A 26,788-nucleotide genomic window follows, 5' to 3' on the forward strand; every position below is an offset into this window, starting at 1 on the left:
ACATACTCATTGGTAGAGTACTTCTTAGAAGGTTGTTTTGGCCTATCAGATCTTCTGATAACTCAGGTACATCACCAAGACTCTCATCTAGTGACACGTCATGTTCCTCTTCATCAACATTATCAATAGGAACATCCAAGTCATCTCCAATCTGCTGATTAGTATCATCATGTTGTTCATCATCATGAATATCAATATCCAAATCATTAATAGACAACCGAATTGGATCAAAATCTGCCACATTACCATCTTCCTTAGGTATAGACTTTTCCACCTTATCAATATTTTCAATGGTTTGATCTTCCATGAATTGCACATCACGACTTCTAACAACTTTTTTTCAACGGGATCATACAACTTGTAGCCAAATTCATCCTGATCAAAGCCAATGAAGATGCATTACCTTGTCTTCACATCCAACTTGGATCTTTCATCCTTTGGAACATGAACAAATGATTTAACACCGAAGACACACAAATGATCATAAGTAACATTCTTGCCAAACCAAATCTTGTCTGGCACCTTAGAGTTCAAAGCGACTGCAGGACTTAGATTAATAACATGCATTGTTGTAAACAATGCCTCACCCCAGAAATGCTTAGGCAATTTTGCTTCAGAAAGTATGCACCTACCTTTTTCAATCAATGTCCTATTCATCCTCTATACTAAACCATTCAAATGAGGAGTTTTGGGAGGAGTCTTCTCATGTGCAATACCATATTGTCTACAATAAGCATCAAATGGTCCACAATATTCACCACCATTGTCAGTACGAATGCACTTCAGCTTCTTGCCTGACTGTCTCTCAACCAAATCATGAAATTCTTTAAACTTGTCCAACACTTGGTCCTTTCTCTGTAAAGCATAAACCCAAAGCTTACTGGAACAATCATCAATAAAAGTAACAAAGTAAAGTGCACCACTAAAAGACTTTACCTTCAATGGGCCACAAACATCAGAATGCACCAATTCAAGCAACTCTGACTTCTTGGAAGGAGGATGCTTCTTGAAGGATACTCTGGTTTGTTTACCAGCCATGCATTGAGAACATTTCTCCAACTCTACACTCTTCAATCCTGAGAGAACATCCTTTTTAACTAAGCAGTTAAGTCCTTTTTCACTAATATGCCCAAGCCTTCTGTGCCACAAAAATGACTCCATATACATGGCATTCACACTATCTTTAGCAACCAAAGCTTTTGTCCAGTAAAGCTTAGAGTTTTTCTCCCCTTTAGCCACAATCAAGTTACCTTTGTTGAGCTTCCACTTTCCAGAACCAAAGTGCTTATCAAATCCACCATCATCAAGTACCTGCACAAAAATCAAGTTAAAGCGAACATCTGGAGCATGTTTAACTCCTCTAAGCATCCCCATGTTGGTTTGCAAGTGAACATCACCAACACCAATAACCTTAGACACTCCATCATTACCCATTTTCAATACTCCAAAATCACCAGGTGTATAAGATGTGAAGAACTCCTTCCTAGATGTAACATGCAGTGTAGCACCACTATCAATTATCCACATGCTCTCATCAGATACAAGATTAATAGTGTCATAATCACGAAGACAAATAAGGTCACCACATGTAGTAGTAGTAACACGATCACCATCATCAATATCTTTTTCTCTTTGCTTACCCTTTTTGTCTTTGCTCTCTTTCTTCAACAAAAAACAGTTCTTCTTTATATGCCCTGTTTTGTGACAATAGTGACACTCCACATTCTTGAACCGAGACTTGGACTTGCTCTTGCTTTTATCTCTACCACTATTTTGTTCTTTCTTCTAGCTTCTCCCCCTATAATAAGCACTTCTGAATGAGATGAAGTACCCTGTGTCTTCTTTCTCATCTCCTCATTAAGAGCTCCACTCTTTGCCATTTGCAAAGAAATATCACCATTAGGGGTAGCACTTATCATGGAAACTCGAAATGTCTCCCATGAATCCGGTAAAGAGTTTAACAGGAATAAACTCAATAGATCATCATCAAATTTTATACCCACTCCTGCTAATTGATCATAGTGCCCTTGAAATTCACTCAAGTGATTTGAAACAGGATTTCCTTCCTTGTACTTCAACTCCAAATTTTTTTTCAGCAAGTACAATTTATTAGTTCCTGACTTAGAGGCATACAAGGACTCAAGCTTATCCCACAGGCTTCTCGCATGTGTCTCATTAGCAACAAAATTATAAACATTATCATCAACAAACTGCCTGATAAACCCACATACCTGTTGATGTTCAAAATCTCATTCTTCATCTGACTTGGATTCCGGTTTATTGGAAGCAAAAACTGGAATATGTTTCACAAATAGAAAATCCTTCATCTTGCCTTTCCATAGGTGACAATTTTCTCCTTTCAAAGGAATCAATTTTGTATGTGCCTCCATCATTCACGCAAACTAAACAGTCCCTTAACCAAAGAGCTTTGATGCCCTCTGATGGGAAAGGGCCAAAAAATATAACAACTTATCAAACAGTAATAACGTAGCGGAAATTCAATCCCCCTTCTTGCGAGAATCTGTGAGGAGCACCAAACAAATAGAACAAAAAATAGAATCCAAAGCACAAAGAGACACCAACAATTTTTAGCGTGGAAAACCCCTCAATGCAAGGGTAAAAACCACAAGTCGTCCAGACCAAAGAAAAATCCACTATGATCAATAATAGGATACAAAAGAGTCTCCAATAATAACACCAAATGATGTATTCAATAAGCCAATTTAAATAAACACAAATGCTTACAAATGAGAACCAAGAAGATGAAAAATCCACAAAATAGGGCTGCTGGTGCGGGACCGATTTCTCCCAATCTAGACCTCCCATTGCCGATCCGAACGGTCAGAATGAAGAACCATATGTCTGGAACTTACTTTCCAAAAATCAGCTCGATCCAACGGTGAATGAGTTCACAGTGAATAAAACACCAGTGCAGGTTTAGGGTTATGCGGGAATGACTTTCTCTCTTTCTTTTTCTCTCACTTGGCTTTTGCCTCTCTTTTCAAATGACTTTATTGTGTTCTACTAATCTGACCCATCTCAATTTGACCTAGTGGAACTTAAAGGTCCACATTATTTGAACCTATTCTCCACATAGGAAGGGAGTCCAATAACCCAACAATATTTACACTCGCAATCCATGCATTTTAAACATTTTTTAATTTTAAAATGGATTGAAAACGTAAATTTTATTGTTCTTTCACGTTATTTGTGGTTATTTGTTTGCTATCTTTATTCCAGGCTTGCATTAACATATATGCTCCCAAGAAAAGTTAGTGGAGTTCACAAACATAGTTGGAAATATCTACCAATAGTAAAATCAAAAAACTCAACAAATCCAACGTGTCCAACATATATTTGTTTGAGAGTTGAAATTGAATGTTAGATTTTTTAGTTAATCTTACGATATTCTTTTAATCTAACATTCCTTCCATGATTATCCATCATTCGTGATATTGTCCTCTATATTCTCTGACATCACTTGTCATCAACATAATTGCATATTTTAAATAAAAATATATATCTTAGAACTTTTATATTTACAAAATTGTTGTACCTTTTGGCCAAGAAGAAACCAAACCTAACACCAATATCTTTGTCACTTAATGAGTGAATTTGAAAAAAAATGCATATAAATTTTTCCCAAGCCTGACACTTTAATAACACCATGTATCCTTCAATATCATGATAGAGTGCACTGTACAGATATGCTAATACTGCAAAACCCTAGAAAAACAATTAAATATACTTTAGCTCTCTAAAATGTAAGTTATAATATAAGTATGACTCCTACCTTCAAAGTTAGAATTGATATTTATAGTTTTTTTTTTAATTTGAATTTTTAATCCATCTTTCCTATATATTGTTTCAAAATTATGTGCAGAACTAATAATTATAAGTCATTCATATTTTAGCTCTTCTTAAATAATGATTCCACACTTAGATTGTCTATTTAGGAGTAGACCCAAAACCTCTCTTATCCTAATTATTTTTAACATTATATATGTTTTAACACAACTTTTTTACTTTTAAAACTAATTTAATCATACATATTAATTGGGTTAATGATTTAAAATTAATTTTATAAAAGATCAGCCTTGTCCAATTTTATATAAACAACCTAGCTCAATGTTAAAAATAATTCATCATGCAATAAGACGGCTTGCACGATTTTGTCTTGCCTCTATTATAAGTTACCGAAGTATATTAAATTAATGAAACATATAAATTAAATCAAATAGCTTTTTTATTCCAACTTTCAGTTGCTTATTTAAAAACTGAATTTGATTTCTCTTAAAAAAAATTACTTGTAAACTGTTAAACGTAACTAATATATATGTGCCAATTTAATTTAATTATAAAACTTATATTAAAACATTCATGACAGTAAAATTGTTAGTTAAATTATGTCTTTGGTATAGAAATTGGTTTAAAATACCAACTCTTTGAATTCATTCAAATGTAAAATTTTATAACAATTTAAATCAAATAAATTTAAAATTTTAAAACAATTTCAAATAAAATTTATATAAAAAAAATCAAATTTGATCTTTGGAAAGAAATAAAATTATACCATTTTAAAAAAATTAAAACAAATTGAAGGATAAAGTTGAAACCGACGGTTATTATCACATCATACTGTCGTTACTAAATGACATGTGCCAAAATTTTATTTTTTACTAAAATTAAAAAAAAAATACAAGCTTACACGTTGCATCTCTTTAACGTATTAATAAAAAAATGACCTGTGTAATTTTTTCAAAATAAAAATCGAGACACGTAAAAATTAAAGCAATTTGTTTAAGATTTTTTTACAAAAATAACGACAAAGATCTAATTTAATCCAAAAAATATATTTTAGATTATATAATCTTGGAATATATTTTTTGTATTTTGAATTATACATTATAGAATATAATATTTGTATTTCATAATCTACAGTTTAAAATACAATTTTTTTGACAAATTGTGTATGAGGTAGGCCTGGATTATTCTGAATTCAAAATGAGAAAAAAAAAAGTAAAATTAAAATTTTTAAGTGATAGGGGTGTAGAAAACATTATAAAGGTGCACGAAGAAACTCCCTTGGGAAAGAGAGGGGTTAGGTCCATGAATTTGTGCCCAATTGCACGAAAATTCTCAACTGATGAAAGATGTGGAGTGTAAAACTCATGTAAAATACAGATACAAGAAAAAAACTACTTACTCAAATCAAAATTTTGAGCAAATGGTTTTAATCTAAACTTTGTCACCTTCTAGTTGATGGAGTTTGAATGATAAAAATAAATATAATAATTATCTCAATCTTTAAAAAAACATGAAATGAGAAATTTTTTGAAAAACAAACATGTATAAGAATGAAAAATTACATGCTCTACTTTCTGTCTATAACGTTTTCAAATAATAGTTCTATTTTTCGATAATTTAAATTAATTTTTCGGAACCTATAATAATATGATTTTTCAGTAAATATTTTAAATAATTACGTAATAATATTTATCACTACTTACTTTATCTACTTCACATAAACTTTTTAGTGCTAATATTACTGGACAAAATAACAAATCTTAATTACTTTTACTATATTCAATAGTCTCACATTTATTAGGTATATTTGTTAGGTATCAAGAGACTTCATCTTCCAAAACAACAATATTTTTAATATATGATGATTAATCTAGTGATGTTGAAAGAGTTTGGATATTTATGAATATAGTATATATGAGTATGACATATGATATGAATATTAAGTGAGTATTCTTTATGTGTATATTGTACCAATAAACATAGATTTGGGTTGATCAATGAAGACAAAATTTTGTTTGGATCATTTCTCTTTAATATGTCTATTAGATCGGTAAGAACATTAATATATTTTAATAAATTTATTTTTAAAAATATTATTAAATTAAATAAAAATTAATCTTATTAATTAATTTTAGTGTAACTATATTTAAATCATTATTGAAATTTTTAAAAAAGGTTCAATATCTTATAAAATATAAATTTAAAGCATAAAACAAATTCAATTTAAATAAACCAATGCATAACAAAGGTTTAAAATCTAAAATCTAGTTATATTGATTCCTATTTAATGGCTCTAGATCACGTTCTCTTGAAGTGGTTTGAAATTTATTAATATTCATTATCATTTTTCAAGTATACATCATTTCATATATATAAAACTTTTAATCTGATCCTTTACTGAGTTCCTTTCAGGCAGCAGAGCAACCTTCCATCTCACAACAAGAATCATGAAAAAAAAAAGTAGAGAAATTTATGTTTTTGAAGAATAAAGTTTTGTTATTGTGTGAAGAATTGAAGAATGCCTCTAGGATTGTTTCTTTGTATTTGTGTCAAAAGTGAATATTGCTGTAGTGTGTGATGAATGAAAGAGTACCAACGACAGCTACTAAAGTACAAAGGGAGTGTTTTCACAACTAAAATAACTATTTGTATTAAAAAATACCTATCAAATATAAAAAAATATTTTTATGATAATAATTGTACTGTTTGATTGCCGGTCAGTCAAGAATCGAGTGGTCCACCGTTCAGCAAGAAAATGACGGACAGGTCTAGAACAATCATTAATTGATAATTAATCTGAATAATAACAACTATTAATGGACAGTTAATGAGAATAATAGTCATTGATTAACAATTAATAAGAATAATGTCATTTATTGATAATAAATGAAGCAGACCTAATGGTAAACTCAATATAGTATTTATAAATATATGTCTGTAGAAAAGGTTAGATAATTAAATCCCATAACTAATATTTATTACAGTATTATTACGCAAAATTACTAACCTGAATGTCAGGTGTCTTCTACAGACACCCTTCTACATGGCTTGGACAATTAGAAAAGAGAGAACAAACAAAGATGATAAAGGATCTCGATGGTTTTGAATACTGAGTAAAGACATCAATGCCTTATCGAAACAATAACTTTTTAAATATATTTTTATCATTATAATTTTATATTGAAGCAAATTCATCACTTTTGGTGTCCATAGTTAGCTTTTCAATTTTATCTTTAGTAAGCAATTTTCTTACACTAAAACCAATTATCTTACTAGATTTATTCTTTAAGTTATTAGTTTTTTAAAATTTAACTGTTCTTTTATTCTATCGTTATTTTTATCTTAAATATTTTGAAAATTAAAATAATTATTTATAATAAAAAATACTTAGAAATGAATAATTTCTCTTACTCTTAAAAATTATCATAAAAAAATATTACTACTGGGTCTATTCGAATATTACTGTCCGGTTTTACCTATATTTATTTATCTACTATTATCTAAATTCATACAAAACCAATCCACCAACTATTTTTTACATTTGATCTTATCGGATGCTATCGATTTTGCATTTTTTTTTTTCTCACCTTTACTTCTACTAATAAATATATGAGACAAAATCACTTGTGGAATTTAAAATGTAAGATGGAGTTGATTCTGGTTCTACAATAATGTATTTGTCCATACTTATCATGAAAAACACTTGATAAGTAACCTAGGTAGTTTATACCCTTCATGGAAAAAACATTTCACTTTTCAATTTTACCTTTTATAAGTATTTGTTTTAAATTAATGTAATTATCTTATTAATTTTTCATTTAAATGATTATTTTTTAAAATTTAACCATTTTTTATTTGAAAAATTTTAAATTAATTATTTTTTATTATAAAAATACCTATAAATAGTTTATTAAATTAACTATTTATAATAAAAATACCTATAAAATATAAAAAAATATTTTTATTATAATAACTATTTATATATATTTTTATCATTATAATTTTATATCAAAGAAAATTCATCATAGCTTTTCAATTTTATCTTTAATAAGCAATTTTCTTACATTAAAACCCATTGTCTTAGTAGATTTATTATTTAAGGTATTATTTTTTAAAATTTAACTGTTCTTTTATTCTATCGTTATTTTTAACTTAAGCATTTTAAAATTAAAATAATTATTTATAATAAAAAATATTCATAAATGAATAATAATTTTTACTATAATTATTTATATTTATATGTCGGCATACATATAATGTATTTTCAAATGTTAATAGTAATTAATAATAAATATATAAAAACTTGTTTGTTTTCCTCTACAGTATCGCATGCACAGAGGAAACAAACACCTTTTTTTTTTTTTTTTTCTGTAGATTATGAGAGAGACACGAGCTCTGAATTTTGGATCAAGTGCATATTAACAAAGCTTTTGTTCACAAAGAAGAAGGCACAGAGATTTGACCAAATGACTGACAGTGGTAAAAGTAACAGTTCACTGCAGCCCCTCTTTATAAATGCATGCATGCATAACAACTGCCACAAACAACTTTCCTCGTTATTTAAAGTGTTAAATATATTTTTAGTCCCTAAACTATTGGCCGTTTCTGGTTTTCGTCCCTCTTCCAAAGTAAGGTACAATTTGGTCCTCATTCTTTAGAAAAACGTTCGTTTTAGTCCTCAAAATTTTGTTTTTAATCCTCGTTTTAGTCCTCAAAACTTTCGTTTTTTCGACTAAAACGAACGTTTTTTAAAGATTGAGGACTAAATTGTACCTTACTTTGGAAGAGGGACGAAAACCAGAAACGGTCAATAGTTTAGGGACTAAAAACATATTTAACCCTTATTTAAATATTACATATTACAACTTTTATTATTTAATTCTAATTTTAAGAATTATTTGATACCAAATTTAAAAAAGTAAAGTCACTCACTTTTATCTTTTGACATGTAATATAAAGATAAAATAATTATAAAAAAAGTGATTTTTTTGTATTTTTAAGAAAAAGGAAAAATAAAAAAATATTAAATAAATGTAAAAAAATTATATGTGTTAAAGTATATTTTTTAATTAAAAATATTATCTTTCTCTTTCTTCATTACTGACTTTTTTTTTTCTTTCTGTTTTCCCCCCTGTTTACCTTCTGATTTTACTCCTGCTAATAAAGCTCTTTCTATGGCTGAAAGAAGTGGCAGGGATTTAAAACTGGGAACTCATTCATTACAGTACCTTACTTTTATAAACACACGAATAATTAAAGTTATTTTCATTTGTCTTGTCACAGCAGATCCAAAAATGCTAAAAAACAAATACTAGTTTAATTAATTTTTAAGTGTCATTTTTAAGGAAATTAAACTAAATTTATTTACACCTTCATCTTTTTCATTATGTGAAACGGGTAAAATACATAATAAAAGTGGAGGAGGTATTAAATAGTGTATTTAAATATCTTGAAAAGTTTTTGTAAATCAGTGTATTAAACAAAGTTAAGTAATGCCAAACAATTTTTCATGAATATTGTTAGACTAACTTCAAGTAACATATGCATTATAGAGAACGTTTTTTAATACTCATTTTAGCTAAACTCTCGTTCTTTTATTTAATTATATATTAATTATATTCAATAAAGAGGGTAACAAATTTACATTAGATTATTTTATTGAATAGTTTAAAAACTTTAACTACATCAGTATCTTAATCAATACGTCCGAATTTCGGTAATAAATAACATTGTAAGTCTTGAGAATAGTAAATCTTTTGGAATTGTTGTGAAGTCTTGAGAAGTTCTTTTTCTTCAACTTCTATTCGAGCACATTTAAGATTGAATGCATACATCTTTACTTAACTTTATGATATATGCATGATTTATCAAATCTAAGTCTAATAGTTTTCTTTTTTCTTTCAAAACTTGATTAAACATAGGACTTAGTAAGGATGACTATCTTTAAAAGATTGACATTCCATCTTTTAAAAAAAAAATTGAAACACTTGCGTTTGTTAAAATTTGATGATTATAAACTCATATTTTATACTTTGTTATTAAGCATATCATCAAAACCAAATAATGTTCGTTGAACTTTGCTCTACCAAAGTAGTCTTAATAATTTTGAGAGATCCCATGCACGAGGCTCCTTCTTTTTTCTTTTCTCAAAATAGGTTTTTATTTTTAAGAATGTTTTCTTAATTAGGTTTAGAATTCTTGAACATCAAGAAGTTGGTGGTTTTGCCTTAACATTCTTTCTCAACATCCCAAATCCTTTTTCATATGTAAAGTTGATTTGGAAGTTTGGAATAATAAAATTTTAATTGGAATTAGTCCCTGAACAAGTTTGGGTTTATATTAAATGTACTTTGATGTTTTAAACTAGTCAGAACATGTTAAAGTTTGATGAGGTATGATTTTTAGTTGTATTTTATTAAACGTTGTTTGGATTTGAATTGTGAGATTGTATTGTTTATACAAGAATATTGAGATTTAATATTAATATACCTTATTCTGATTCGAGGATGAAACTATGGTTTTGATTATGTCAATACATTACTTGTTAAAATTGATAGTGTATTGGTTTAGTTTTTGGAAAAATATTGAGTAATCTATTAAATTTATTTTTCAATATTTTTTTATTTAAGTAGAAATTTTTATATAAAGTAATATAATGAATTGATCTTATTATATATTAGTTTGTATGTAAATTTAAGATGTAATTAACAGGGAATCTCTAAGGTCTTGTTCACTTGAATGGATTTGGGGAAGAGTAATTGAGGGGATTTGAGAGGATTTGAAGATAATTTTTATTATTGTTTATTTGAGTGAATTTGGAGGTAAGTGAGAATGAATTTGGAAGTAAAGTTTGTAAGAATTAGTATAGGATTTGATTGACATGATAGATTAAAAAAATTTACTTCCAAATCCATTCTCATTTACTTTCAAATCCACTCAAATAAACAACAAAAAAATTTATCTTCTTTCTCTCAAATTCATTCAAGTGAACAAGGCCTTAAAAGCTTGCTTAGTAATAGTTTTATTGTACTACATTGAATTTATAATATTTAAATATTAATTGAGATAGGAGTGTGGTAGTAGTACATGTTTTTGTTTTTGTTGGGTACTAAAGAAGGAATATGATGAGATGCTTGAGAAATACGGAAAACCGATTAGAATGAGCCGACAAAACAAAGAGCATGCGCACGCCTACGACAAAGAAGTGCGTTTAGGACAAAAACTTTACAACTTCCACACATCCCAACCAACCATCTTTCTCTCTATATTTCTTTCACTAAAATTCTACCACTATGTTTCAAATCTCGTTTTACCGTATGTAATATAATAAAAACTTTGATTACGATTTGAATATTTAAAATTTGAGCGTAAAATTAAAATTTATTATAATTTGAAAATTTATATATTTTAATTTTAAATTTTTTAATTTAATTACATTAAATATTTTGACTTTAAAAAATATGAATAATTTTAGCATATAATATAATAAGATAAAGGAGCAAAGAAACGTTTTAGTGATTTTATGATATTGTCATTAAAAAATTATGTTTGTCATAATAAAAATTAATTGATCTCTTAATTAATTTAGTTGACTAAACAGTTAATTAAAGTGACGTGCTAATATTTTATTTGACGTGTTCTTTTGTAAACAGAGTTTTGACGAATACACATTTTTCTTTTGCCTTTTGGTGCATTAACTGAAACTGATTGATCTTGGCATCTCGGGTTTTGATTCATCAATAATTTCTTTTAATTATTACCATGAAGTGTTATATGACGTTATATTTATTATATTTAGTTACTTAGTTGTAATTAATTTTCTATCTTCTTGTTTAGTAGAAGTCTTTATTAATTTTAAAGTAAATTATACCAACTCCAATAAAATATAATTGAATAAAGATAACTAACTTTTTTAGGATTGTACTAAAAAAAATTGTTTAAATCTTGTATGAAAATCATATATTACATTTTTTAATTTCTATTTCTAGCATTTAAAACTTGAAAACAAATATGTTTATGATTTTTGAGAATTAAAATGAATACACTGCCATAAGAGTTTAAAAAACCATATTTATGCACCTAAACTATATTTGAATCTTTTACTTATTATTTAGTCTCACACGGTTAGATATTAATAAAATATTTTTATTTATTTTAGTGTATTATTAACCTTAAAAAAATTGAATAAACCAAATCTTAAAAGAAAGAAGTATATTTTCGAATATAACAATAATAATAAGTATTGAATTTGCTTTCGTCTCCAAACTATTTTTAACAATTATGTTTCGTCTTTAAATTAAATACATATTTATTTCATCAACTATATTGTGAAAATTATATAAAATACACATCTCTTTAACAAAAACATATAAAAAATATATTATAGTTTAGTGAAAAGAATTTTACCTGATAGTAATACATGATGAAATTTGTAGATATTTAATTTAGGGACGAAATTCAATTTTTAAAAATAAGTTTAAAGATAAAAATATATTTAATTTTAATAATAATTATAATAATCAGCTATTACTGTTTTTGGTAGATATAATTAAATTTCTTACAGCTATATTATAATTAATTTTAATATGTAGAAATGTTCAAATATATAGTCTTTAATTTTATAAGCAATAAATCATCCCGAATTTATTTTCAAATGAATAATTATAACTTTTCATTTTTTAAGCGAAATTTAAGGTTTAATAGCACAAATAAAAAAAATTAAAATGTTATTTTGCTAATAAAATGATTACGAAATTTCTAGTTTAATATTTAATGTGTTCGTTACAATAAATAGGCATATGTTGAGTTGAATATTAAAAATAAAATGCAATACCTAAACAAATTAAAATTATTCGAAAAGTATTTAGCTCAATGTTTTTAAAGAAATTTTTTAAATTTAATTTTTTATCTAATTAAAAAAAATCAATCAAATTTCCCAATAAAAATTACTCATCAACAAAGTCTTTCATTAAAGAAAATGACGAACACTCTTGTCCAAAAAATCTACATGATTAGACCTAATTTTGGGGATTATCCAAATCTTATTGTATTCTATCTTCATAATCAGTATAGCAAATAATAAGTGCTTTTACACCTTAATCTCTGTTTTTTGTCATTCTATATTATCTAGTTGGGTTGATAGATACTTATCATAACTCGATTGTTTGCGTGATTGTGACGTGCAGCTCCTTATCCTGCTTCATTTCCCAAAAAATTATGTTTTTTATTTTCTTTTGGGTTAAATATGTTTTTAGTCCCTAAACTATTGGTCGTTTTTGGTTTTCGTCCCTCTTTTAAAGTAAGGTACAATTTGGTCCTCATTATTTTCGAAAAGTTCGTTTTAGTCCTTGAAAACTAAACACTGTTTAAAAATTTGGTCCTCATTTAGCAACAAATGAGGACTAAAACCAAAATTCCGATGACTAAAACGAATCTTTCGAAAAGAATGGGGATCAAATTGTACCTTACTTTGAAAGAGGAACAAAAACCAGAAACGGCCAATAGTTTAAGGACTAAAAACATATTTAACCCTTTTTTTTTTATAGAATAAACATTTTTATGGTATAAATTGTAAGCACTTCTAGAAAATAGACAGTTCAAATCCCTTTTACATATTATTTAGTGAATAAGAATAGCTGAAAAAACATAAATTGCAAAAAGGGTAAAACACAATGGTGAATAATGTATTTTTTATAATATTTTATAAAGCTTTAGATTTGAAAATATCATAATAATAATACTGATTTATTAATGTTAAGAAATGATAATCGAAATTTCAAATCCTATGTTATATTTATCTTTTGATAGTTTGTGTATATATATATATATATATATATATATATATATATATATATATATATATATATATATATATATATTGAGGCATCTTTAATGTTTTATTTTTAAATTTTATTATTACTTATTGTCGATAAAAAATAATAGTGTAAAATTATGAATTGTTTGAAAATTATTATTGGTTATTTGACAAATTAATTATTCTTTTATATATAAAAGGTTATTAGTTAATAATTTTCATTAATATTGAAAAAAAATCAATGTCCCATATAAGATAAAACGAAATCTAGGAAGAAATATAAATAAATGATACCTCGAATTTGTTGGATTGAGCAAACAAAAAACTCAAATTATAAATTAGTAATAAAAATTTATTATAAATTTATTTAAGATATCGTCTACTATATATTATCTATCAGCCTAGCCCAGCAGAAAGTATACAAGTAAAATCCATTTCATAAATGGGTTTTGAGATATTTACCTGTCTAAAAGCTTTTTTATGTCAATTATTTAATTCAAATTACATTATTTATAGAATCTAAATAAGTATAAATGATGTCAGAAAAGTAATTTTACATTTAATGTAATACATCAAAAACATCTATCATCGATTTATCCCTCAACCGATTTATATTTGAAATGAAACACTTGTATGGCGATTATAATTGACGTAAAATAATATGTTTTTATAATTACAAATGACATAAAAAATATTCATTTAAATAAATTATAATAATAACCAACGTATAATATATATTGTTTTCTAATTATACGTTTATGTTTTAAATTCAGACAGCAGTAAAAAAAAAAGCATGATATTAATGAAAAAAAAACCATTTTAGGTGATAATATTATTTATTTAGTTTTGATTTTGTTTTACAAAATTTAAATGATCGGTATAAATTATAGGAAATGGATATTGGTAGGTCTTATAATCTTTATTTATTTGTAACACTCCATTTTTTATTTCCCGTTTTCTTTAAGGTAAATATAGTTACACATATCATTCTATTTCAAATTGTGATTTTAAAAGTAAAATTGTCATAATTTTATTTAAAACTGAAATAAAAGAAAATTCATGTTTTACATAACTGTGTTTTTAATAACTTGACAAAATTGTAATATAACAATAAAATAAAAGCTTTAAAACACTAGTAAAAAAAGTGGAATTTAACACGCCATATACGCTTCGGTTATGCAAAACCTGAAACGTAAAAGACTATATACCTCGGTTATATCTTAACCCGAGGCAGAATAATGATATTGCCTCGGTTAAAAAAACACCCGAGGCCTATACTCTGCTTTTTTGTCTGACAACTTTATGAAAAGGTTCTATGGTCTCGGGTTGCCAAACAACCGATGCCTATACACATGTGCGAATGGTTCTATGGTCTCGGGTTGCCAAACAACCGATGCCTATACACCCCTTCATTTCTCTGATCTTCTTCATTTCAACGACCCAACATCTCTTTTCCCTCGTGCTCTCACTTTTCTCCCTCCATGCTCTCCCATTCTTCCCATTCTTCCCCACGCCACTTCACCGAGATGAGACCCAGGTCTCTTTCCTCCCCCGGCAGTTCGCCGGCGTTCCAACCAGAAACGGCCACCGCGCACCAGCCAGAAACATCGCCATCTCCAACAACCTCGGACGAGACCATCGCCGGCAGCCGCTCCAGCTCTTCCTTTCTCGCGTGCGAGGGAGGACCTCGCTCTTCACGCCTGGCCCAGATCTGCTCTGCCGCCCAGATCTGCTCTGCCGCCCAGATCTGCTCTGCCGCTCCAACTCTTCCTTTCTCGCGTGCGAGGGAGGACCTCGCTCTTCACGCCTGGCCCAGATCTGATCCACCGCTCCAGATCCACCGCGAGCCGCTGCCCAAGACCGACAATCCATCTACCGCTCCAGATCCACCGCCGTCCATCTACTCTTGTTCGTCTGCCTCTTCTTCATATCTTGTTCGTTGCAGAAGTTTAACCATGTTAGATCTGTGAAATTTTGTAGATTTTGGCATTGTTCTTGAGGCCAGCCCACTGAAGAAATTTTGTACATTTTGGCATATGTTAGGTCTGTTTTGATCTTGGTTTGGGATTGAGATTTTTCGGTTGTTTGAAAAACAATTACTTGCACCACTGAAACAATTTCTGGTTGCTGAGAACTGAACTGAACAATTTCTGATTGCTGAGTACTGAACAATTTCTGGTTGCTGAGGACTGAAACAATTTCTGGACGCTGGTTGCTTACTGAAACGGGTTGCATCTGAAAAAAAAAAAAACGATACTGCCTCGGTTCTTAGATAACCGAGACATATTCATATCTGATTTTATCTCGGTGCATGACCGAGGCATAAAATCTGGCCTTTTTACCTCGCCCACATATGACTCGGTTGAAGAACCGATGCCAATAATAAAAAGTAACCGGTGTCTTTTCTTCTTATTGTACTAGTGAAACACTGTCCACACATTTATTCATCTTATCTCAACTCTCATCTTTGTTGACAAAACAAAAAGATGTTAGCCATTCTTTTTCATATAATTTATTTCAATGATGATGCTAAGTCCAAATATAAAATAAAAGTCAAGAATTATTTGGAAGACTTATTTTGTTTGTTGTAATGTTTTGTCTTTATAATACTCTTGTAATAATTGTTAAATTATTTTTTACTAAGTCTAGAATATCACAAAATAACAACATTTAGACACTTGATGAGAAAAATTGTTTTTCAAATATACATGATGATAATTGTTTATCATTTATGATATTTGACAATTGTGGAGAGAAACTTTTTCAAAAATCAGCTTTTCACAATAATTGATTATTACTTAAATAACTGATTATTTGCGTCAGTTGTAACTTGATTCTTCATCTTCTAAACTTAATTTTGAAAATGAATTTCATAAATGAAGTGGAGAGTTCACTTTAACATATAGAGAAGTTAGAGAATTATCTGTAAAAGGCTTTGGATTTGGAAATCTAGTGTGGGTGAAACGATAACTTTAAATTCATCAAGTGAGATATTAAGTGATTGAGTGTTGTTATTGTTGTTGTTAGGTAAAGTTGTTCATCCTTTGTGTGATTCAAAGAATGTGCTCATTCCTTGTGGCTTCAAGGAAGATGTTTCTTCATCTCTTGTGTGACTTAAGAGTGGTTGATCTGACGTCTCCTACTATGACGTTGGACCTTGAACAATAAATGTTAAAACTCTCTTTTTTGTGTTAGTGTAGTCATCATACATAATAAAAGGTGATGCTTGTGCAAAATTTCGGAGAGAAGTATAGGACATTTCAGTAAAACCACAAGTATGAACATTACATTTCCTCACCATAGTGAAAATACCTTCTCTCTTCCATCCCTCAATCATCATCCTCATATGCACAAATTAGTTAAAACAAACACGAAAACTACTCCATTTGCATGAATAGTATATATGTGGAAACAAACACAACATAAGAGACTATGTTTGATGACTAATTAACAAACACACTACCTAAAAATGTTTCTTCAAAACTTGCTTGAATAAATTTCTTATTCTAATATTAGTTATGTATTAATAACATGTAATATAAAAATTATACGAGATGGAGAGATTTACAAAACATATTTCTATACTTGGTTTATCTAATAAAACCATACTACATGTAATCTTAATCAATATGATGAGGGTTCCACACTAAGACATACTAATGATGCAAGTTACAAAGAAAATATTATTTAGACTCTATCACTTTTAACTAAACACAAGCATCTTTTGGAACCAAAGTAATATTTGGTACAATCTATCCTAGTTAAAACTAAATATTACATAGAACACAAATAATCTTGACTAAGATATAGCATTCTTTGGAACACACCCACATTTGGATATGATCAAAATTCTTTAGATTGTAGCTACTCCTGACTAAACCATAAGGACGGTTTTTATTAAGTCATTTCTAGCTAAGCACGAGTATCCTATGGATCACAACCACTATTGGTTAAGATTTGAGTAATATTATTTGAACTTAACCACTCTTGATTAAACCACTTTAATTACAAAGAGCGTGATCTAAACCATATTGGTTTCACTCTCTACAAGAGAGTTAATATCCAAAGATTGAATACATCGTTTCAAATAACTATAGACATGAACAATGTTTTTCCTCACAAATATAAGGCGAAGGATTGCTTAATATTAGAAGGATTTTCTCTCATTCTTGTTGAAAATGTTTCATCATCCTTTTCCCTTCATAAAAATTTTCTTTATAAAAGTTGATAAAAAAAGAGGAATTGCAAAGCTTTTAGAGTCATTATGAGATACACTAAAGTTCTTCTTGTTAAACTATATTTTGTTTATGCTTGGACCTTAGAAACATACTAAATGTTTTTCACTTAGCATTACATGTGTGTGACTTCTTTATGCAAATCTTTTGTTAGACGACATAACTTATCAAACCTATGCATGAGATTTCTTTCTATCTTTGAACAATATACACAACCTAATACACCTAGCTAACTTCGCAACATTGACAAACATTATGAGATCCTTTTAGGACAATAGAAAAAATAAACATTCTTTACAAGTATAAAATAAACTTTGACATATATATTGAAATGTTCAAGGCTTGTGTATGTCATATAATGTATGCCTATAATTTGTCTAACCAAAAAATTGTCAAACAGAAAGCAATAAACTTGTGCTTTAGACTAGACAAAAACCATAAGCAAAGTGTTTGCTTTTGTTTAGTCATATTACTTGCATTTGTTAGGATAGACAATATTCTAACGTATAAAAGGACCTGGTGCTCATAAAAAGTTATGCTTTAATAACACCTTATTGTTTAATCATGTAATTTAAACCAAACAGAGGATATAACGTTAATATCACAATTGTAATTTTCATGGGAGAAGCATGAGACTAAGATATATGATGACTCTATTCTTTGTAGTAATAACAAAAACTTCTTACTATAATTGCTCGCAATATGTTCAAACTATTTGTAGAAAAAATATTGAATTTGTCGCATATTATGACATTTGCCTTTACTTTTTGACATTAGCCTTTACTTTGGAAAAACATATGCAACTATCACATATTCCAGAAGAGAAAAATCATAAGATATATGGATCCTTGGATAAGTAAACATTGTTCTTTTTTAAGAAGTTCACAATACATGTAGATGCAAAAAAAGGAACATGATCCCTTTGGTAAGTAAACATTGTTGTAAAAAATTACATATTTATTGAGCAGTTGAAAAAGAACACAAAGTATTGATAATTTTGAGAATATTATTGAGAATCCAAGAGATAATGAGAATCTTTTGCTTCCCAGGAATCATAGTTTGTTTGTTCTTTCGATGACATGGAAAACCATCTAGATGACCTCATAATCCTTTTCCCTATTAAATACATCTTGAATTAAAATTTCAAAAGTGTATAACTCTTGTCATTGAAAATCACTCACAAATTTGTCTTTATTTGAACTTTTCATGATGGCCAAGCAACATAGTCAAATGAAAGAAAGAGAGCTGTGAAAAATCAATGCAAAAATGAAATAAACAAGTTGAAAACCGCGAGCAAGAACAAAAACACAGACATGAGCAAAACCACAAGACATAAAATCCTATACAATAATTGTAATTGGATATATCAAGACAAACTATTTACTCTTTGGTACATCTGTTAACTTTTATTGATAATAAATCTATATTGAAGAAAGATAAGCGTAAAGAATAATAATACACAGATATTATTCGAGTGTTTAAATCAAGAATACCAATATTTTATTTTTCCAATCCAGTCTCATTCTTACCAAACCCTAGGATCTGAACACGTAAAAGGGTCTTTTAAATAAACACCATAATAAGCTGTCAGTTCCCTCTGTTATGCTGAACCTTTTGTCTTGTGACTTTGAATGGTAAAGCTTCACCTCATTCATATAAATAGTTAATTATAGGATATAACAACTGAAAATTTTCTCATAAGTACTGTATCAAACTATAATGTTTATTAAAATAAAGAAACCTAACTAAGTTTTTTCTTTTTTATTTTCTGTCATGATATTATGGTTATTGCTAATCTAACTAGATTTTACATACTATAGATAGGATCAAATACGAATCCCTTTGATATAGATCATGTTAGGTGAATAATCTCAAAACGTGTAATATATATATGCTTAATCACTATCTCATAATTGAGTTATCTGGTATAATTAACAAAGTGGTGTATGAAATATTATTACAAAATCATTCCTATGAATTAAAAGAAATAAAAAAAAAGTATTATCTTGATTGAATATCAATGAAGTTGCAGCTGGTAAGTCTTATAGTCTACAGACACTGCTGCATTCTGGTTATTCAGAAGTGAGAGCGATGACTCATGAGCTATGACCAAGGGCTTCTGTTATGAATCTCTGGATCATTTATTGGACCATAATTGTACTCTTTTCTGTAACTCACCCAGTTTTCTCAGAACCCTCTTGAAATACCCTTCACCACTTGTTACTTTGGAGTCCCTTAACATCCAAGCCCTACTCATTTCAATTTCCTTAAGATTTTTCTGTGTCCTTCTCTTTGTGTCTATGTATCACTTTCCCTGCTCTGGTAAGGTAGTAGCAACACTGGAGTGTGGATTCCCTCACAAACATCTTCAACAGTTAAAAGAATAATAGTATTTACTTTCTCATACACCAGAAAGGAGGCTTTCTTTTCTTCTTTCTCTTTCTCTTCGTCTTCTTCCTCTCCTTATATTCTTCTCCCTTTTCCCCCCAAACTTCTTATCCTTAATCTTTTCATGTTTCATTTGTTTTTAAGCTCATATAGTCTCTACTGCATAACTGGATTTGTTCTCACTTCAGTACCAGATTGCACTTAGTTTATTTATTTCTTGAACTATATATATGTGTGTGATTCTCTTAGGGTCTAGTTAGCACTTTTTGTTCTGATACTTGGATTGGAATGATTTATTTGAAGGAAACCAGTTTTAACTTTAAAAATAGGTTCATACAAAGTAATAAGATATTATTACAATGTTCCAAAATCGGTGAAAATTGTCAGAACAAGAAACTTACCTTTTTTCCTTTTTTTTCTTATTATTTTTAAATGAACAAAACACATATTTAAATACTGTATGCAGGTATACTAACTATTTATTTTATTATTATAGTATTTATCTTGTGAAATATATAATTTAGTTGTTTATATTAAATGATATACCACTGATTCAATAATTACCTATCCAATATTTTAGATATTATTACTAGCTATAAGTAGAATTTTATGTTCGTGTCTGCAATTCTATGACTGATATATAGTTGTTTAAAGTTCGTCGTTTGTTTGTGCATCCAACTCTCGCCCAACAGAACATGTAAGAGAGATCAAACATGTCTTAGGGTTTTTGTTTTTTCATGTCACGTGTATGTGACGTAGGATTTAAGCAATATATATATATATATATATACACACTTTATAATATTGTGTTTTTTCTCCATTTCTGTCACATTCATATATGTTATTGTAATTTTTTTCCCTATTTGATGAAAATTGTACAAAATTAACTTGTTGGACAGACGCATCCTTATTTCAAATTTATAAATGTATCATGAAAAAGGGTAATTTCTTTTTCTCGAATGAATAAACCTAGAAAATTGAACCTTAGCGAATTTTATCCTCCATCCCTGTAATGAAAAATTAACACAATTACGGAAATAAAGTTATCCTAGTTTTATATTCCTTTTGATCTCATATTTTTGAATACCACAAGTTGTTCAAATCAACAAACTATTCATCAAGGTTCTAGTTTGATATTTCTAGTTAGAGAAATGTTAAAAACACGTTTTCAAACACATTCTTCAGAACTTTTTATTGGTGAAATTAACCAAATTTTAGTTTCTTTTCTTGAGTTTTATTTTATTTTTTATACAAATTCCAAGATATGAGTTCTCACTTTATGCATATGTTTCAGGTTATTTGTCCATGTTTTAAAAGGAATGGAGGAAAATTTAGTGAAAAAGTTTTCTTCATTTGCTCATGGGGAGAATTTTAGGGTTTGGAATATGCATATATATCTACCTGCAGTTCGTTCCATTGGTGAAGACGAAATCAATTCAAACCCGTCTTTGACAAATGAAGAAGAGAAAGAAAACTCACGTACGTTTCTGTATCTCCTCGTTAATTGAATTTCGTTTTGAGAAAGCATGCGAAAAAATAATCCACTTGTAGTGTGAGAAGTAAAAAATCAGTGTTTAAAACTAGTTATTAATGTTTTAAAAAAAATTAATTTAATTCAATCTGTGATGACAAACTTTTGAAACGTAGAAACTATTAATATAATATTTAAAAGCATATTTTGACAATGTTTTAAAAAGAAGTATTTATTGATATAAAGGGAAGAAAAAACAGTGTTTCGTGTGGTCCTAAATGAGTGTCGTAAAAGATAACATATGTTGGTCCCTCACCTATAGCTAGCTTTACGTTGTCCGAAGTAGTTATCATACACAAAGACATGACAATTCTCTTGGACTAGACACCACAACTTTTGAATCTTGCTACCTAAATCACTTATCCAAAGTGGGTTTCTCAGTTTCCTCTCCATGTGAACCCTTCCCCAAATATTTTGTTTTCTATCTCCATTTTCATCCCTTTTAAGTTCTCAGCAAACTACGTCAGGAATTTCTAATCTGTAGAAACATACTTTACCTAAGATAGTATTAATCAAACATCTCATGTAATGTCTGCTTTTCTTCATAAAAATTATATCTTCTCATAATATAAACATTATATAATAATTTCATTGCTATATATATATTATTATATGTATTTGTCACATTGTTTGAAGTATGCTAACTATTTTGTCTTGCTTCTATGGCCCCCCACGTGATGGTTTCAGAAACTAAATCTTTTGTAGTTGTCGATAAAGCGTAACTAGCCGCTTTTTCAAGCGTGTAGCGAATGGTCCATCCAGGTTATTAATTGTGTTCCTTTCTCACAAATTTATCATACTGTTCGATAAAAAAAAAAAAACTTACAGTTTTTATGCTTTACCGTAGATCATATAAAGTTTACATAAGCAATTAGAGCAAGTCTAATTCTGCATAAGATGAATAATCTTCTCAAAACATACAAGTAATTAACTTTTTTGTTTTAGTTACTGTTCCATTGATGCAGATTATTCACCACTTGAAAAATGTTAGTCAAACCCTAGACATTAATGATAATTCAATGAAACTCACTTATGGGCGTTTAGACGACATAAAACTTTTTAACATTAATTATGGTGATTAGTGAAAACTATTGCTTGAGCAGAAAATGATAAGATGAAAGATTACTAAATTTGTTTGACCAATAGGGTAATATCTCACGTGGCCACCTATGTGCCACTGCTTTATCTTTCAGTGCAGCGTGGTCGGTGCCATTCCGGCATCTTCCTTTTCCAAGCTGCAGACTCAACCTCACCATTTTATTCTATGCAATCAAAGAAAACCCCAACTTTGAAAAACCCTTCATAAAGAGTTCCAGATTTTGGCCTCAAAGCTATATATAAGGTGCACCCTTCGTCCTTGCTTCTAACAGTTTGCATGACATCAATCAGTGGTAGGTTTTCGTGCGTGTTTTTGCTACATACTACTTATCTTATCATCTACATCTAGGGTTTATCCATAACCCTCTTCAATTATGCACGTTTTCGTTGTGAAACTTCTTCTGATTATTGTGTCTGCGTTGAACAATCACACGGTAGTCGTTGCACCCCACTAATTGCTTTGACTCATTATTCTTGCCTTGCCTTTCTCTTACTTTAACAGTATTTTTCCACAAACATTTATCTGATCTGAAACGGGCATCTTTTTAACGAAATTGCTTATTTTTTTTGCATATTTTTATGTGTTCTTCTTCTTTACTTATTATCCTTTCCAATCCCCTCGAATTCATCACAATAGAGTATGCTTCTGTTCATTCTCTAACCATGGCTAACAGTTGGCCAGTGAGAAATCTCTTTGTTGCCATGTGTTCTTCTCATATCCATATAAGAAACACTGACCTAGTTTGTTATATTCAATTTAACTCTTCCAAATTGAAAATTTGAAGAAAAAAGCAAGGAGCTTCAGCTCTTGGAGAAGAAAATCAATTATCAATTAGATATAATCTTCATCTTCAGTAGTTCTCATGAATAAGAAGTTCAATTTTCATCTATATACTTATCTCTCTCTACATATATGTTCTTATTTTTTCTCAGTCTTGACTTGTTCTGAATCAGATAGGGTGTTTGGGAGGTTGACTGTTGAAGGTGGAAGACAAGAATGAAAGAAATACAATGATCAATAGTATAAAAGAAGCAGATTTTCCACTGAAACAGGAAGGCGTTTCTTCAAGTGATCATGAAAAGGCAAAGGCTTCATCGAGTTCATCTTCTCAGTGGCTGAAACTGAAGGATCCAAGGATTGTTCGTGTGTCTCGAGCCTTTGGAGGAAAAGACAGGCACAGCAAAGTGTGCACAGTAAGAGGGCTAAGAGATAGGAGAGTGAGGCTTTCAGTGCCAACAGCAATTCATCTCTACGACCTCCAAGATAGGCTTGGACTGAATCAACCCAGCAAGGTTGTTGATTGGTTGCTGAATGCAGCAAAGCACGAAATTGATGAACTTCCGCCACTTCCAATTCCTCCAGGTAACTTCACCCTTGGTTATCCATCTCTTGTTGCTTGTAATGAAGTTAGCACCTCTCGTGAAGGTTCAGGCCAAAACACAAACACTTTGTGGAAATCAAAGTCAGGAGAAATGGTTAGTGATAAAGCAAATTGGATAAACAGAAATGAAGAAGATAACAGTAATAATAATAATAATACTAATACTGCTGGTGATTGTGATAATAAACACTGTCATGGTGCACATGTTTTTTCAAATAATCTCTTGCCAAGACCAAACCATCCTTCATTTTTGGGGTTGATGAACACCATGCCATCACTTGGTTACCAATGGGAGACTAATTCAGGTGATGTTGCTCAATGGGCAAACCATGGATTTGTTAATCAAACAGATATACACAGCATTAATGTAGTTCCAATCCCCTCAACTTTGGCTCTATCAACTGGGAATACTACTACTCCTCAGATTTTGGTGTGTCCTTCTGGAGCAACACAGCCATATTTCCCTTCACATGTTGCAGCAATGGAGATGAATGCGAGACAACTCAACCACTATCAGATGCTGACTTCAGGATCTCAAAATCTCTTCGCAAATTCATCTCAACAACTCATGAGCCAATCTGGGAAAGTGCCGTTCAGCTTGGTTAGGCCTAAACTTTTCCATTCTCCTAACAGCAGTGAAAGTCATTCTCGTAAAGACCAGGATTTTCCTTCCAAGTGATGATGCGCCATTAATGCTGCAAAATAAAGTTACAAAAATGCTTCTCCCTACAAATTAATTATGCATGGATCTTGTTCAGAACTGTGGGAAGTTCATCATATTGCAAAACATTATTCAAAATTTTGGCTTCCGTTTTTGTCAAGTTATGGTTTGGTTTTCTGATTTTCCATCCAGTTCAATCTATATAAAAATGCCATGCAAATATAAAAGAATGAGAGCTGTTCCTGAAGTGCTAATGTGATTGCTAAGCTAAAGAGAACTCATGCTCGGATAAGTTCAGTCTCTTTTCCATGTTGGGAGATGGAATAATAATATTATCGTTTTCATTGTTTCTTTTGTGATTTCTTTCTGGTTTTGTGTGTTTGTATGGACAGGATTTCTCATGCCCTTATATACTTACTATTAGTTAATTACTTTCTTATTATGTTTTATTATTCTTTTCATAATATATATATATATATATATATATATATATATTCTATGAGATGGAACATGGCAAATGAAAGTATACCTAATTTTTTTCGAAGTGTACAAACACCAGCACAAGAAAACTGATGCATATAGATACTTATTTAGTTAGGTAGACATTTAGAGAGAGATTAAGAAAAAAATTGTAAAGACATCTTGAATTTAAATTATAAGTGTTTTTTAATATAAAGAGTTTTTTAAGTAGAGGAATTTTCAAAATGGCTTCTGACTTTATATTTAAACTGCCTTTAAATATACATAAGAAATAATAAGATCAAGAAAAAGATAGAGAAAAATAATGAATATAATGAGATATATATTAATTTTTTTGCTCGTGGAATCTCCTGCTATAGTTACTCTATTACATTAATAATCATGAATTCATTTGTTGAGAATGGGATAAGTTATAATGTTAGGATTGTTTTTTTTTTTTTTCAGTTTCATCATTGAATTGAAATGAGCCTCAAAAGTAATATATTCCTTTTTATTTATGTTTAAAATGTTTTGAATTGGAAATAAATATCCATTTTTATATATGTTTAAAATGTTTATGACTCACCGGTGAGGAATCTCTATGATATTTTTTTAGTAAAGAAAACTCAAAACCTAAGATAATTTGTAATGAAAATTCTTTACATGAATTAATATTAAAAGTAATATTTTAATAATAATTTTACATAAATGAATTTTGAATATAAAAGAAGTTATTTATTTTAGAAAATTTCTTTTGAGTAACCTATACTTATTTCTTTATATTTTAAAAAAAAAAGTTCTTTATATATGAAATTATTTTAATTTTAAGAATATTGAACTTATATTAAACTATTATTTTTATTAAGAAAAAGCTGGAAGAAATTCTATTTGAAATGTTTTCACATTATCTAAATCCAGATCAATTTTTGTGAATATATCACTTACAAACACTATCAAAGGTTCAGAATAATCTCAAAATATTTCAGCAAAAAATCATACAAATTTTATAAATGTATAATTTTCTAGCATTATTGACACTTTATTGTTGTCATCAAAATTTGTATACGAATTTTTATAATAATGTAAAAATCAATAATGATATTATCATGGTAGAATATGATTTTTTTTTAATATAACATTAATATAATTTAATTGGAATTCATTTTATCATCATTTTAATAGACCATTAACCCTATATATAGTTGTGTTTTAAAATAATTAATGTGCACAACCTACAATTACTCCTAGAAGAGTTTATGTTTAGATTATCAGTTGAACTTTTATTTTTTTAAAAAAGATACTGTGAATGAAATTTTAGGAGTTAATTTGTTCAGGTTTATTAGTGGAATTTTATTTTAGTTTCAAAAAAATACTGGTATAGTTTATTTTAAAGAAAACTGACGCAGTAAAATT

General features: G+C 29.0%; 1 protein-coding gene across 5 annotated transcripts; it reads left to right on the forward strand.

Moving 5' to 3' along the window:
* Window positions 1-22,960: 22,960 nt before the first annotated feature.
* Window positions 22,961-25,265, forward strand: LOC148200110 (uncharacterized). 5 transcript variants are annotated; one of them, XM_088111294.1, is made up of 2 exons: window positions 22,961-23,117; window positions 23,828-25,265. In XM_088111294.1, the coding sequence occupies exon 2, from the start codon at window positions 23,885-23,887 to the stop codon at window positions 24,932-24,934; it is 1,050 nt and encodes a 349-aa protein (XP_087967420.1). In that variant the 5' UTR covers window positions 22,961-23,117; window positions 23,828-23,884; the 3' UTR covers window positions 24,935-25,265. The 5 variants fall into 5 exon arrangements, with proteins under 5 accessions (XP_087967420.1, XP_087967423.1, XP_087967421.1 ...); XM_088111297.1 differs by having other exon boundaries at window positions 22,972-23,117; window positions 23,832-25,265; XM_088111295.1 differs by having other exon boundaries at window positions 22,980-23,166; window positions 23,807-25,265.
* The last annotated feature ends 1,523 nt before the right edge of the window (window positions 25,266-26,788 follow it).

Source organism: Vigna umbellata, chromosome 4, assembly GCF_029865625.1.
Source record: "Vigna umbellata cultivar VRB3 chromosome 4, Vumbellata_1.0, whole genome shotgun sequence".
NCBI classification, from domain to species: domain Eukaryota; kingdom Viridiplantae; phylum Streptophyta; class Magnoliopsida; order Fabales; family Fabaceae; genus Vigna; species Vigna umbellata.

Bases quoted from the DNA above. Each gene is read 5' to 3' on its own strand.
- LOC148200110 (XM_088111294.1), top strand. From the start codon at position 23,885: ATGATCAATAGTATAAAAGAAGCAGATTTTCCACTGAAACAGGAAGGC.